This window comes from Trichomonas vaginalis, chromosome IV, assembly GCF_026262505.1.
Source record: "Trichomonas vaginalis G3 chromosome IV, whole genome shotgun sequence".
NCBI lineage: Eukaryota > Parabasalia > Trichomonadida > Trichomonadidae > Trichomonas > Trichomonas vaginalis.
In genome coordinates, this window is record NC_067206.1 from 8,474,878 (window position 1) to 8,490,127 (window position 15,250).

Below are 15,250 nucleotides of genomic sequence, written 5' to 3' on the forward strand. Positions count from 1 at the left end.
TAATTAGCTTTTTTAAAGCTTAATATTTAATAATATTATTATTCAACATTCTTAATAAAATAAGATATATGCTTTATGTCTAATATATGTTTTGTAGAAATTTCGAGGAAATATCAAGGTTTCAACATCACTTCACTTCCACCATTTCGTCTTACGAAAGTTTAATTGTATGATTAAATACTTGGGCCATTCTAATATTTCATCTTTTTGAAATCGATTTTGCTCAATAGGATATGTATTAAAATATTTTTCCAATGCATCCAATAAATTATCCGTGCCATTTATTGATATATCAAGAAAGTCGTTTTGTTTTGTTTCTATCGGGGTAATACGATGTGAAAAGTGACAAAAATATACTATGATTTATATTTCATTGTATAATAAAGTCGAGAAGGGAGTCCTAACCTTAAGAAAGGGCTCTCTTCTCGACTTTCTGCTGCAATCTCACTCGAATTGCGCGTATATACTGCTTCTTTCATTAGAAGTAGTATATACGCGCAACAATATGCCATGGCAAGTGCACTTGTCGCCACTTTTAATGTTTCTCAAATGCAATGCGGGAAGGAGTGGCAATATAGTACTTGGGTAGTTGTGGAGTTATGTGTTAGGAGAGGGAACAGGACAAATTTGCCACACGGCACTTTTTTTTAAAAAAAATTAATGGAGCGGAGCGATACTCTGCTGCAGGAGCCCCAAGGCTCCCAATCATTACGAAAGGGAGCCTCAGGGCTCCTGAGAATCCATCAGCAGAGGCCTTTTCATTTGGCCTCTGCTGATCAAAGATTCGGCGAAGCCATTCTTCGTCTCAGGAGCCCCAAGGCTCCCAATCATTACGAAAGGGAGCCTCAGGGCTCCTGAGAATCCATCAGCAGAGGCCTTTTCATTTGGCCTCTGCTGATCAAAGATTCGGCGAAGCCATTCTTCGTCTCAGGAGCCCCAAGGCTCCCAATCATTACGAAAGGGAGCCTCAGGGCTCCTGAGAATCCATCAGTAGAGGCCTTTTCATTTGGCCTCTGCTGATCAAAGATTCGGCGAAGCCATTCTTCGTCTCAGGAGCCCCAAGGCTCCCAATCATTACGAAAGGGAGCCTCAGGGCTCCTGAGAATCCATCAGCAGAGGCCTTTTCATTTGGCCTCTGCTGATCAAAGATTCGGCGAAGCCATTCTTCGTCTCAGGAGCCCCAAGGCTCCCAATCATTACGAAAGGGAGCCTCAGGGCTCCTGAGAATCCATCAGTAGAGGCCTTTTCATTTGGCCTCTGCTGATCAAAGATTCGGCGAAGCCATTCTTCGTCTCAGGAGCCCCAAGGCTCCCAATCATTACGAAAGGGAGCCTCAGGGCTCCTGAGAATCCATCAGTAGAGGCCTTTTCATTTGGCCTCTGCTGATCAAAGATTCGGCGAAGCCATTCTTCGTCTCAGGAGCCCCAAGGCTCCCAATCATTACGAAAGGGAGCCTCAGGGCTCCTGAGAAACCTCTTTGAGAAGGTTTTCTTTAAGAAAACCTTCTCAAAGATGATTGTCAGCATTCACTCAAAATCTACCAAGAGTTTCAAAGTTTCAAATCTATCTGAAATGAAGCTTTGAATCTCTTGTATATCTAATTGTAGAGGTACCTTTTCAAAATGTCTTCTATTGATTAAATTTAATCAGTAAAAGTCATTTTGAAAAGGTACATCTCTATAATTGCTATTGAGCATTCACTCTTGGAACCTTGGAGCTCTTGTGTAGTGCATGAAAACTCCAAGATTCTAGAATAAAACATATATCATAGACATAATTTCTTCAAATATAATTTAAGGTTATTTTTTAAAAAATTAGAACAGCGTAATTTAAGGTTATTGAAAAGTGACACTTGACAAATTTATCCCGCACTCTTCAAAAATAAGGAAATTTTGATAAATATCCTCATCGCTATTATCATAAAAGATTCAATATCCCTTTCGATATTTAATGACAAATTTGAAAAGGTGTTTGAAATTCTTTCGGATTTTGTTGAATTTAACCCAAAATTTATTATTAATTGTTTACAAGAAATTTTATTTAACTCTTCTTGTAAAGAAAACTTTGCCAATATTTTGAATGCATTTGAAAATTCCGAGCTTAGAATATATTTGGATGAATGCGAAGATGAAATCGATCCTGAAATTTTTGACTCTCTCAAAAATATGTATTCAATTTTAAATGAATCTAATTCTCATCAATAATAACATATGAATAAAAAATAAATGGATTTAATTTTTTTTATCAGTTTCAATAGATTACAGTTATTTTTATTTTCTACAATATCTCATTACCAAATCGTTTTAACTCTTTGTATATCAAAGAATAATAATAAGTGACCTGTAATAACCATACTCATAATGGATTAGACCTCAAATTATTTAAAATGTCAATTCAATATTATTAAATTACAATTTCTTTTATTCTAATAGATTTTAACTAGCCAATCATGATTACAAATATTGTAGCCTTCATTAACTCATAATATCGAAGAATATAACTTATATTCATGGACAATTTGTGATTAATTTCCAATAATATATAAAACCGACTCAAATTAATCATGTTGGCATTAGCGCGCATCGATGCTCAATCTACCTGTAGTATTATAAGCTTATATTCCTATTTTTCAGCATTAAAATTGTGAATTACGTAATTTTGTCATAGTTTTACGTAATTTTAATTTTTTTTGATAAGAAAAAAATGACTTTAAGAAAAAACGAGATCACTCATAATCTTTTTCTCAGAAAACTGCAGAGTATACAACAAATGTACTCAAACGTGCATTAAGCACAATACCTGGTCCCCATTTCGCTCTATGGACCGATAATGGTACAAAAAATAAAGAAAAATTGCAAAAACGTTCCCACTTTTTGAGAGGGATGTTTTGCAAAATAATTTTATGGACATCTCTGGAAAGTTTCATTTCAGTTTGATAATATATCCAACACCTATATAGAAGAGCCTTGCTGATTTGACCTGAAAGAGCGAAAGTTAGTTTTTTGATTTGAAAACCCTGCAATTTAATATTGTTAAGGACTCAATGTAGAAATATGATATAATATCATGTAGAGATCAATCATCTTCCAAAAATCTTCTATGTATGAAAGAAAAAAATTTGCAAAACGTACCTCTCAAGAAGTGGGAACGTTTTGCACACTCTCGAAAATAAAACACAATTTCATTAATTATTATGCGAAAGGGGAATTGAACATATTTTTATTCAACCAGATAATCCTCAGGCCAACAGATTTCGCAAAGAGAATTTCCCCAAACAGTAAGATTTTTCAAAAAAAAGAAATATAATGCGAAGAATTAAGATTAATCACCGAAAAAACAACTGATTTTACTTACTTTAATGATTTTGAAGATATGCAAATTATCAGGAAGAAAGCTCAATATAACAAATAAAATAATATTCTAATTTGCAAGAATGGGTTTAATGACTACGCACAAATACATAGCCTCATACATATCAACAAAGGTCTTGGGTCTCCGAGGTTCTCAATTTCATCAGAAACCGCTATATGATAACCAAGCTTACTCAGATCTACACATAAATACATAGCCTCATACATATCAACAAAGGTCTCTCTACTCTTAAGTTCCAATTCCCAAAATTTTATTTTTATATTTATTGGCAAAAGGTAAAAGTTCCAAATTATCGTATCGTTAATTTTTAATTTGCTTTCAAATTATATTTTTTGTACTTACGTTCAATTTTTATTTTTAATAAATTATTTATATTAAAATTTCGAAATATTCATAAATACATTCAATTCATATAATAATAGTCAATATCATCGTTTTGAGAAGATCAGATCCTACACAAAAACCATGGAGAGGATTGTATTTTCAATGTATGCCTCTGGTCGAGCACTAAAAGCAAAAGCTAGACAGTTTTTAACCTGTATAATAAAAATGTATCATATATCTTTTTGGAAAATAAAAACAAATTTTTATTTATTCAATATTATATAAAAAGGTGTTGATATTGCAGGTTTTTCAGTATGTTTTCCATCCCAATAAAACTCAATATTAATCGATATATCTGAAAAATACGAGGTGTCAAAGTGGTGAATTTCACCTCACTTCGTTTTGCTCCATTAAATTGACTCAATTTCATCCCTTTGCTGAGAATTTTTGTATTTGGAGGATAATAATCTAAATAATTCGAAATATTTGTTACAATAACTATCAGTGCTTGATTTAATGTTTGAATTTGATTGCTTCAAATTGCGCAATTTTAAGTAATTCGGCGTCAGATGTTAATTTTTTGCAAGAAGAATTAAATATATATGTGGGATTTGGTATTGCGTTTGATGTTTTGTTTGTTAATTCGTTGGATAAGGCTTTATCTGGGTTCCACGGATGAATACCATACTGATGCATTGACTTAATCACAAGCATCAATTAAAATTCTTACAATTTTTAACCTTGGTTTTGGGGTATTTGATAAATTATCTTGCTCATATGTGTAAAGCGGAACATATTTTAACCTGTTATTCTTTGATCTCAAAGATGCTGCACATCCTACATCAAATAACTGGAGAACTACTGTGCAGTAAGCTGGAAATGTCAAGAGTTCAATTCTGAAGAGACTCAAAAGTTTGCAAGTAAAATAACTTACTCGGCTGATATGATTATCACCGAATACGATATTATGCTGAGCTGCTGTGATAGCATCAAGACTTGAGCGATATCTCTGGATTTCGATAATAAAAGTTAAATTAAAGATATCCCATATCTTCTTTGTCATCCATCCATAAGATTGTCCTGTAAGGAATGCTCTCACGGAGCGGAGTTCCTGTGAACAATTTTATATTCCTGGAACAATAATAAATGGTTTCATCCGGTATCCTTCAGAATTATATGGGAAGATACTAGTAACAAGCACAAATTCATGCTCTTCTTTGGTTAAAGGAGGGTTGCTTTCAGTGCAGATAACTTTGTAACGCTTTGATGAAGCAGAGATGTTTCATAAATACTCCACTTATTCCATGGATCAATTCCTGCCGTATACTGAAATTAATGTAAGAAGTTAGCAACTGTTGCTGTGTTACAGTACTTTGCTCGTTTTTCCTCATTTTCTTTTGAGCTTTTGATCTCAATGTTGAGATCAGAGCAAACTCTGTTTAACCATGATCTTGAGGGGAGATATACTTCTAGCGAAGTAAACAATTCTTTTTCCTCTTGTTGGAAATTCGTCTGGATGAACAAGGCCAGCTAGATATAAAGCTCTGCTGTATCTATACTCCAGTAATTCGTAGGCAATCTGATAAGCTTCGATTACCTTTTCACATGCAAGACCTTTTGCTCTTTGATTGATTTCACCATAAAAATCAAGTAATTCGACCTCTGAAAGATACGATGGTTCTCCACCATTACATGTGGTTGTCCATACATTTTCCGCAATTGTATGTCGCAACTCTGCAGTTATTGAATCATCGCGTTCCATGTGAAATTCATCTTTGTTATCAGTGTAGCACTTTTTGTTTAGTCTTCTTTTGAAGATTTTACGTTGAATACGAGACAAAACTGCTTTTTCTCAATGAAGTTTACATTTGGCTTTAATGTAATTAAGACTTTTCATGTCACTTTTTGTAAAGTTCATTTTCGGTACGGAACAAATGCATATATTAATGCATTAATTCTAAATGTAATAAATTTTGTATCTTTGAAAATTTCAAAGTTAAAAAAAATTGGACTAATATTATTCGTCTTCAAATGTACTATGCAAATTAAAGTTTTTGGGCTATGGATTCTGTGGGATAAGATTATTGAAATTTTGGATGTTCCTCGAATTGGCCAGAGATTCGAGTGTCAATGCCTTGTTCCATAACATAGTAATTGTGTTTGTGACTGAGCATATTTTTTTCTAAAATATAGAGATTAAAATTGTAAAAATCTTCATTTAAGGAGTTCCTGTTAAATGATTGTGACTTGATTATATTTGTGTCGTTTTTGGTAGTCTCTTTATTCGATTTTGATGAATTTATGTTCGAAATTCGGTATTTAACTAATAAGATTCAGAGTAAAACACTGGAAATCGGATATTCTCTATGCCAATGAACTGGACAATCTGTGTGTTTGGGAGGTGAAATTCCAAATTTTTTTGAAATCCCGAAAATGAAGATCAACCCTTTATTTTTGATTAAGATATTTTACAATTTCAGATTTTTTTGAATACTTTTGATTCGGTTTTGTTAAAAGCATATCAGCTAACTTGTTTTAAAAATCACATATTTTTATGTGGTAAGACGAAATGATGGAAGTGAGGCATATCTCAATATTTTCACCAGATCTTCAGGCATTTAGCATGGATATATAATTGTTATCATGATTTGTATTTAGTAATATTATTTAATCCAACTTATCAAAGCTAAACAAGATAAGAAATGCGTTTTAATTTTTTTTTCAAACAAAATTGAACAAAAAATACACTTAGAAGATATATTTCTTTAAGTTATTTATAGTAATGGAAATAATATGGTATATCTATCATTAACATATAAGCAGATCATACCTCTCTTGTGCCATGCAATTATGAATTAAGAATTTTGTAAATTCAACTGTATATAATAATCTTTTAATTGAAAAACATCATCAGACCAAGAGATGTTAATCATGTGCATCTAATATAATTGTTTTTGTCTAGTGTTGAAAACAGAAATTCATCAAAAGTGACACCTCAGAAAAGCTATAATATTGAATTTTTGGAACTTTTGATAGAGCACGTTTTTAAATATTAATTAAAGTAAATGTATATTTTGTAAAGATTCTTTTTAATAAAAAATAAAATTTTGAAGAAGAACACAAAATCTTCTGAAAAATAATATCACATAAACTCATATTATTTTCTAATATATAACTATTTTATATAAAAATCAAATTCAATGATCTTAAAAGCGAAGGATAAACCTCAAAATTTACGAATATAATGAGTGGGAATATAATGCTTATCTATCATAAAACCATATGAAATATCAATTTTTGCTTTACGCCTAATTTTTGACGACAATTAGCAAAAAATGTTAAATGTTAACACTCAGTCCATTTGAATATGAAAAATAAAATTGACTTTGATTAAATGTTTTTATTTATCATGCAATTCTTCTTGCGACCAAAGATTTGAATAAAATTTCAAAAAATAAGATAGCTTAAAAATAATATACGGTAGTGTTTACTAATAGATGAATAGTATATAAATTCTATTAAAATGGATTTGATCCAAAAAGATATATAAAATTTGATCATAAATAAAATTGTTTAGAAGTCATTTAAAATGATGTAATTATTCAAATTTTGCTAAAACCCATTCCTCTTTGATATATAACTCCCATTTTTGCATTTCTGGCTCGTACCAAAATTTTGAAACTTCGAATAATTCGTTAGGAGTGTAATTACTATTCGTTTTTGGATTAATATCGAGAGATAAATGTGGTGTATTGTTGTATTTTTCAATGAACTGCTGAACTGAGTCCTTGATTTGTTGAATATCATCCAACTCGTCTGGCAAAAACTTTTCTAAGCTTGGCCACAGGCGCTCCACCTTGCCGTTCTGTCTTGGCATATACGGCAAGGTGTGCTTCCAAACTATTCCGTTTTCCTGCATAACCTGGCCGAATTCACCGCGGTTTTCACCGCCGTTATCGGTCCAGATGCAGTAAGGGATAAACTCCTCTAAAAGTTTTCTTAAAATATTCGCTGTTGAGTTGGAAGACTTGTTTTTCAATAATTTAGTTTTGAGAACTTTACGTGTCATATCATTCAATATGGCAAAGAATGGAAAAGAAACATTACCGTGAAGGTAATGAATATCGCAGTGCCATATCAAATTCTTTGATATGGCACGATATTTGGTAGGTGGATCTGCTGGTTTGTAATCTCTTTTTGAAGATAAACCTGATTCCATCATAAATTTTTCCACTTGATGAGGCTTTATTTTTTGTAAATTGTCAAAAATTTGATCTTTTGTCAAATCTTCTATATTTTCAAATTCTTTTGCAATTTCTTCTTTTTCTTTCTCACAATCGGGATTTTGAACAATATTTTGAAACCTTTTAATCAATAAATAAGTTTTTGAAATTCCTCCTTTATATTGTGAAACACAAGAATTAATTAATTGTTTTTGTTCAAATGTTGGTGGATTTGGTTTTCTGCCGCGACTAACTTTTGGTAATTCGATTTCTTGAAGTTGAAATGCTCTTCTTATTGTATTTTCGGCAACATTCAATTTAATTTTACCATTTTCCAATTCAACTTCCTTTCCCACACTTTTGTAATATTCATCTTCTATTCTTCTTTTAGCTTCAAATAGCCATTCTCTGTTTATAGATTTGGCAGTAGTCATAAAAGTGGTCCTTCTTTTGTGATAAGATTCAAATTTGAATGTGGATGATAAATAAAAATCAAAAATAATTGTTATAATTTAAATGAAGAAGTAATTTAAAACGATTTTATTTATGATCAAATTTTATATATTTTTTTGGATCAAATCCATTTTAATAGAATTTATATACTATTCATCTATTAGTAAACACTACCGTATATTATTTTTAAGCTATCTTATTTTTTGAAATTTTATTCAAATCTTTGGTCGCAAGAAGAATTGCATGATAAATAAAAACATTTAATCAAAGTCAATTTTATTTTTCATATTCAAATGGACTGAGTGTTAACATTTAACATTTTTTGCTAATTGTCGTCAAAAATTAGGCGTAAAGCAAAAATTGATATTTCATATGGTTTTATGATAGATAAGCATTATATTCCCACTCATTATATTCGTAAATTTTGAGGTTTATCCTTCGCTTTTAAGATCATTGAATTTGATTTTTATATAAAATAGTTATATATTAGAAAATAATATGAGTTTATGTGATATTATTTTTCAGAAGATTTCATTCTATATGCCTATGAAAAGTACTCTCAAAACTAACTTTTTCCTAATTATAATTAAATCTAGAATATTGTATTATGCTTAGTGTTATTTCATTTTTCTCATTCAATTTAGAATTTACAAATGTCAAAAATTGAGAGCTGTCTTTTGATGAATTTCTGTTTATTACATAGCATTAATAAAAAAATCATTTGTTCTGATTAATATTTATCCAATAATAATATATATTCATTTTTGAATTTAATTAGCTTTTTTAAAGCTTAATATTTAATAATATTATTATTCAACATTCTTAATAAAATAAGATATATGCTTTATGTCTAATATATGTTTTGTAGAAATTTCGAGGAAATATCAAGGTTTCAACATCACTTCACTTCCACCATTTCGTCTTACGAAAGTTTAATTGTATGATTAAATACTTGGGCCATTCTAATATTTCATCTTTTTGAAATCGATTTTGCTCAATAGGATATGTATTAAAATATTTTTCCAATGCATCCAATAAATTATCCGTGCCATTTATTGATATATCAAGAAAGTCGTTTTGTTTTGTTTCTATCGGGGTAATACGATGTGAAAAGTGACAAAAATATACTATGATTTATATTTCATTGTATAATAAAGTCGAGAAGGGAGTCCTAACCTTAAGAAAGGGCTCTCTTCTCGACTTTCTGCTGCAATCTCACTCGAATTGCGCGTATATACTGCTTCTTTCATTAGAAGTAGTATATACGCGCAACAATATGCCATGGCAAGTGCACTTGTCCACTTTTAATGTTTCTCAAATGCAATGCGGGAAGGAGTGGCAATATAGTACTTGGGTAGTTGTGGAGTTATGTGTTAGGAGAGGGAACAGGACAAATTTGCCACACGGCACTTTTTTTTAAAAAAAATTAATGGAGCGGAGCGATACTCTGCTGCAGGAGCCCCAAGGCTCCCAATCATTACGAAAGGGAGCCTCAGGGCTCCTGAGAATCCATCAGCAGAGGCCTTTTCATTTGGCCTCTGCTGATCAAAGATTCGGCGAAGCCATTCTTCGTCTCAGGAGCCCCAAGGCTCCCAATCATTACGAAAGGGAGCCTCAGGGCTCCTGAGAATCCATCAGTAGAGGCCTTTTCATTTGGCCTCTGCTGATCAAAGATTCGGCGAAGCCATTCTTCGTCTCAGGAGCCCCAAGGCTCCCAATCATTACGAAAGGGAGCCTCAGGGCTCCTGAGAATCCATCAGTAGAGGCCTTTTCATTTGGCCTCTGCTGATCAAAGATTCGGCGAAGCCATTCTTCGTCTCAGGAGCCCCAAGGCTCCCAATCATTACGAAAGGGAGCCTCAGGGCTCCTGAGAATCCATCAGTAGAGGCCTTTTCATTTGGCCTCTGCTGATCAAAGATTCGGCGAAGCCATTCTTCGTCTCAGGAGCCCCAAGGCTCCCAATCATTACGAAAGGGAGCCTCAGGGCTCCTGAGAATCCATCAGTAGAGGCCTTTTCATTTGGCCTCTGCTGATCAAAGATTCGGCGAAGCCATTCTTCGTCTCAGGAGCCCCAAGGCTCCCAATCATTACGAAAGGGAGCCTCAGGGCTCCTGAGAAACCTCTTTGAGAAGGTTTTCTTTAAGAAAACCTTCTCAAAGATGATTGTCAGCATTCACTCAAAATCTACCAAGAGTTTCAAAGTTTCAAATCTATCTGAAATGAAGCTTTGAATCTCTTGTATATCTAATTGTAGAGGTACCTTTTCAAAATGTCTTCTATTGATTAAATTTAATCAGTAAAAGTCATTTTGAAAAGGTACATCTCTATAATTGCTATTGAGCATTCACTCTTGGAACCTTGGAGCTCTTGTGTAGTGCATGAAAACTCCAAGATTCTAGAATAAAACATATATCATAGACATAATTTCTTCAAATATAATTTAAGGTTATTTTTTAAAAAATTAGAACAGCGTAATTTAAGGTTATTGAAAAGTGACACTTGACAAATTTATCCCGCACTCTTCAAAAATAAGGAAATTTTGATAAATATCCTCATCGCTATTATCATAAAAGATTCAATATCCCTTTCGATATTTAATGACAAATTTGAAAAGGTGTTTGAAATTCTTTCGGATTTTGTTGAATTTAACCCAAAATTTATTATTAATTGTTTACAAGAAATTTTATTTAACTCTTCTTGTAAAGAAAACTTTGCCAATATTTTGAATGCATTTGAAAATTCCGAGCTTAGAATATATTTGGATGAATGCGAAGATGAAATCGATCCTGAAATTTTTGACTCTCTCAAAAATATGTATTCAATTTTAAATGAATCTAATTCTCATCAATAATAACATATGAATAAAAAATAAATGGATTTAATTTTTTTTATCAGTTTCAATAGATTACAGTTATTTTTATTTTCTACAATATCTCATTACCAAATCGTTTTAACTCTTTGTATATCAAAGAATAATAATAAGTGACCTGTAATAACCATACTCATAATGGATTAGACCTCAAATTATTTAAAATGTCAATTCAATATTATTAAATTACAATTTCTTTTATTCTAATAGATTTTAACTAGCCAATCATGATTACAAATATTGTAGCCTTCATTAACTCATAATATCGAAGAATATAACTTATATTCATGGACAATTTGTGATTAATTTCCAATAATATATAAAACCGACTCAAATTAATCATGTTGGCATTAGCGCGCATCGATGCTCAATCTACCTGTAGTATTATAAGCTTATATTCCTATTTTTCAGCATTAAAATTGTGAATTACGTAATTTTGTCATAGTTTTACGTAATTTTAATTTTTTTTGATAAGAAAAAAATGACTTTAAGAAAAAACGAGATCACTCATAATCTTTTTCTCAGAAAACTGCAGAGTATACAACAAATGTACTCAAACGTGCATTAAGCACAATACCTGGTCCCCATTTCGCTCTATGGACCGATAATGGTACAAAAAATAAAGAAAAATTGCAAAAACGTTCCCACTTTTTGAGAGGGATGTTTTGCAAAATAATTTTATGGACATCTCTGGAAAGTTTCATTTCAGTTTGATAATATATCCAACACCTATATAGAAGAGCCTTGCTGATTTGACCTGAAAGAGCGAAAGTTAGTTTTTTGATTTGAAAACCCTGCAATTTAATATTGTTAAGGACTCAATGTAGAAATATGATATAATATCATGTAGAGATCAATCATCTTCCAAAAATCTTCTATGTATGAAAGAAAAAAATTTGCAAAACGTACCTCTCAAGAAGTGGGAACGTTTTGCACACTCTCGAAAATAAAACACAATTTCATTAATTATTATGCGAAAGGGGAATTGAACATATTTTTATTCAACCAGATAATCCTCAGGCCAACAGATTTCGCAAAGAGAATTTCCCCAAACAGTAAGATTTTTCAAAAAAAAGAAATATAATGCGAAGAATTAAGATTAATCACCGAAAAAACAACTGATTTTACTTACTTTAATGATTTTGAAGATATGCAAATTATCAGGAAGAAAGCTCAATATAACAAATAAAATAATATTCTAATTTGCAAGAATGGGTTTAATGACTACGCACAAATACATAGCCTCATACATATCAACAAAGGTCTTGGGTCTCCGAGGTTCTCAATTTCATCAGAAACCGCTATATGATAACCAAGCTTACTCAGATCTACACATAAATACATAGCCTCATACATATCAACAAAGGTCTCTCTACTCTTAAGTTCCAATTCCCAAAATTTTATTTTTATATTTATTGGCAAAAGGTAAAAGTTCCAAATTATCGTATCGTTAATTTTTAATTTGCTTTCAAATTATATTTTTTGTACTTACGTTCAATTTTTATTTTTAATAAATTATTTATATTAAAATTTCGAAATATTCATAAATACATTCAATTCATATAATAATAGTCAATATCATCGTTTTGAGAAGATCAGATCCTACACAAAAACCATGGAGAGGATTGTATTTTCAATGTATGCCTCTGGTCGAGCACTAAAAGCAAAAGCTAGACAGTTTTTAACCTGTATAATAAAAATGTATCATATATCTTTTTGGAAAATAAAAACAAATTTTTATTTATTCAATATTATATAAAAAGGTGTTGATATTGCAGGTTTTTCAGTATGTTTTCCATCCCAATAAAACTCAATATTAATCGATATATCTGAAAAATACGAGGTGTCAAAGTGGTGAATTTCACCTCACTTCGTTTTGCTCCATTAAATTGACTCAATTTCATCCCTTTGCTGAGAATTTTTGTATTTGGAGGATAATAATCTAAATAATTCGAAATATTTGTTACAATAACTATCAGTGCTTGATTTAATGTTTGAATTTGATTGCTTCAAATTGCGCAATTTTAAGTAATTCGGCGTCAGATGTTAATTTTTTGCAAGAAGAATTAAATATATATGTGGGATTTGGTATTGCGTTTGATGTTTTGTTTGTTAATTCGTTGGATAAGGCTTTATCTGGGTTCCACGGATGAATACCATACTGATGCATTGACTTAATCACAAGCATCAATTAAAATTCTTACAATTTTTAACCTTGGTTTTGGGGTATTTGATAAATTATCTTGCTCATATGTGTAAAGCGGAACATATTTTAACCTGTTATTCTTTGATCTCAAAGATGCTGCACATCCTACATCAAATAACTGGAGAACTACTGTGCAGTAAGCTGGAAATGTCAAGAGTTCAATTCTGAAGAGACTCAAAAGTTTGCAAGTAAAATAACTTACTCGGCTGATATGATTATCACCGAATACGATATTATGCTGAGCTGCTGTGATAGCATCAAGACTTGAGCGATATCTCTGGATTTCGATAATAAAAGTTAAATTAAAGATATCCCATATCTTCTTTGTCATCCATCCATAAGATTGTCCTGTAAGGAATGCTCTCACGGAGCGGAGTTCCTGTGAACAATTTTATATTCCTGGAACAATAATAAATGGTTTCATCCGGTATCCTTCAGAATTATATGGGAAGATACTAGTAACAAGCACAAATTCATGCTCTTCTTTGGTTAAAGGAGGGTTGCTTTCAGTGCAGATAACTTTGTAACGCTTTGATGAAGCAGAGATGTTTCATAAATACTCCACTTATTCCATGGATCAATTCCTGCCGTATACTGAAATTAATGTAAGAAGTTAGCAACTGTTGCTGTGTTACAGTACTTTGCTCGTTTTTCCTCATTTTCTTTTGAGCTTTTGATCTCAATGTTGAGATCAGAGCAAACTCTGTTTAACCATGATCTTGAGGGGAGATATACTTCTAGCGAAGTAAACAATTCTTTTTCCTCTTGTTGGAAATTCGTCTGGATGAACAAGGCCAGCTAGATATAAAGCTCTGCTGTATCTATACTCCAGTAATTCGTAGGCAATCTGATAAGCTTCGATTACCTTTTCACATGCAAGACCTTTTGCTCTTTGATTGATTTCACCATAAAAATCAAGTAATTCGACCTCTGAAAGATACGATGGTTCTCCACCATTACATGTGGTTGTCCATACATTTTCCGCAATTGTATGTCGCAACTCTGCAGTTATTGAATCATCGCGTTCCATGTGAAATTCATCTTTGTTATCAGTGTAGCACTTTTTGTTTAGTCTTCTTTTGAAGATTTTACGTTGAATACGAGACAAAACTGCTTTTTCTCAATGAAGTTTACATTTGGCTTTAATGTAATTAAGACTTTTCATGTCACTTTTTGTAAAGTTCATTTTCGGTACGGAACAAATGCATATATTAATGCATTAATTCTAAATGTAATAAATTTTGTATCTTTGAAAATTTCAAAGTTAAAAAAAATTGGACTAATATTATTCGTCTTCAAATGTACTATGCAAATTAAAGTTTTTGGGCTATGGATTCTGTGGGATAAGATTATTGAAATTTTGGATGTTCCTCGAATTGGCCAGAGATTCGAGTGTCAATGCCTTGTTCCATAACATAGTAATTGTGTTTGTGACTGAGCATATTTTTTTCTAAAATATAGAGATTAAAATTGTAAAAATCTTCATTTAAGGAGTTCCTGTTAAATGATTGTGACTTGATTATATTTGTGTCGTTTTTGGTAGTCTCTTTATTCGATTTTGATGAATTTATGTTCGAAATTCGGTATTTAACTAATAAGATTCAGAGTAAAACACTGGAAATCGGATATTCTCTATGCCAATGAACTGGACAATCTGTGTGTTTGGGAGGTGAAATTCCAAATTTTTTTGAAATCCCGAAAATGAAGATCAACCCTTTATTTTTGATTAAGATATTTTACAATTTCAGATTTTTTTGAATACTTTTGATTCGGTTTTGTTAAAAGCATATCAGCTAACTTGTT

At 31.7% G+C, this 15,250-nt stretch overlaps 2 protein-coding genes across 2 annotated transcripts, besides 9 other annotated features; both read right to left on the reverse strand.

The window, feature by feature from the left end:
• Positions 1-612: 612 nt before the first annotated feature.
• Positions 613-646: a terminal%2Cinverted (terminal inverted repeat of MuDR-4N1_TV transposon ID:TVAGG3_0052510).
• Positions 613-1,874: a mobile genetic element.
• A 3,245-nt stretch (positions 1,875-5,119) lies between these two features.
• On the reverse strand, positions 5,120-5,458 carry TVAGG3_0052520 (uncharacterized protein; the record flags this gene model as incomplete). Its single annotated transcript, XM_051221083.1, has 1 exon — positions 5,120-5,458. The coding sequence occupies one exon, from the start codon at positions 5,456-5,458 to the stop codon at positions 5,120-5,122; it is 339 nt and encodes a 112-aa protein (XP_051106069.1).
• A 1,200-nt stretch (positions 5,459-6,658) lies between these two features.
• Positions 6,659-6,696: a mobile genetic element.
• Positions 6,659-6,696: a terminal%2Cinverted (terminal inverted repeat of Banshee-A3 transposon ID:TVAGG3_0052530).
• Positions 6,697-7,297: 601 nt separating this feature from the next.
• Positions 7,298-8,353: a mobile genetic element.
• A 682-nt stretch (positions 8,354-9,035) lies between these two features.
• Positions 9,036-9,070: a mobile genetic element.
• Positions 9,036-9,070: a terminal%2Cinverted (terminal inverted repeat of Banshee-A3 transposon ID:TVAGG3_0052550).
• A 683-nt stretch (positions 9,071-9,753) lies between these two features.
• Positions 9,754-9,787: a terminal%2Cinverted (terminal inverted repeat of MuDR-4N1_TV transposon ID:TVAGG3_0052560).
• Positions 9,754-10,893: a mobile genetic element.
• A 3,245-nt stretch (positions 10,894-14,138) lies between these two features.
• On the reverse strand, positions 14,139-14,477 carry TVAGG3_0052570 (uncharacterized protein; the record flags this gene model as incomplete). The annotated part of the gene is made up of 1 exon (XM_051221084.1): positions 14,139-14,477. One exon carries the CDS (start codon positions 14,475-14,477, stop codon positions 14,139-14,141), a length of 339 nt encoding a protein of 112 aa, XP_051106070.1.
• Positions 14,478-15,250: the final 773 nt, after the last annotated feature.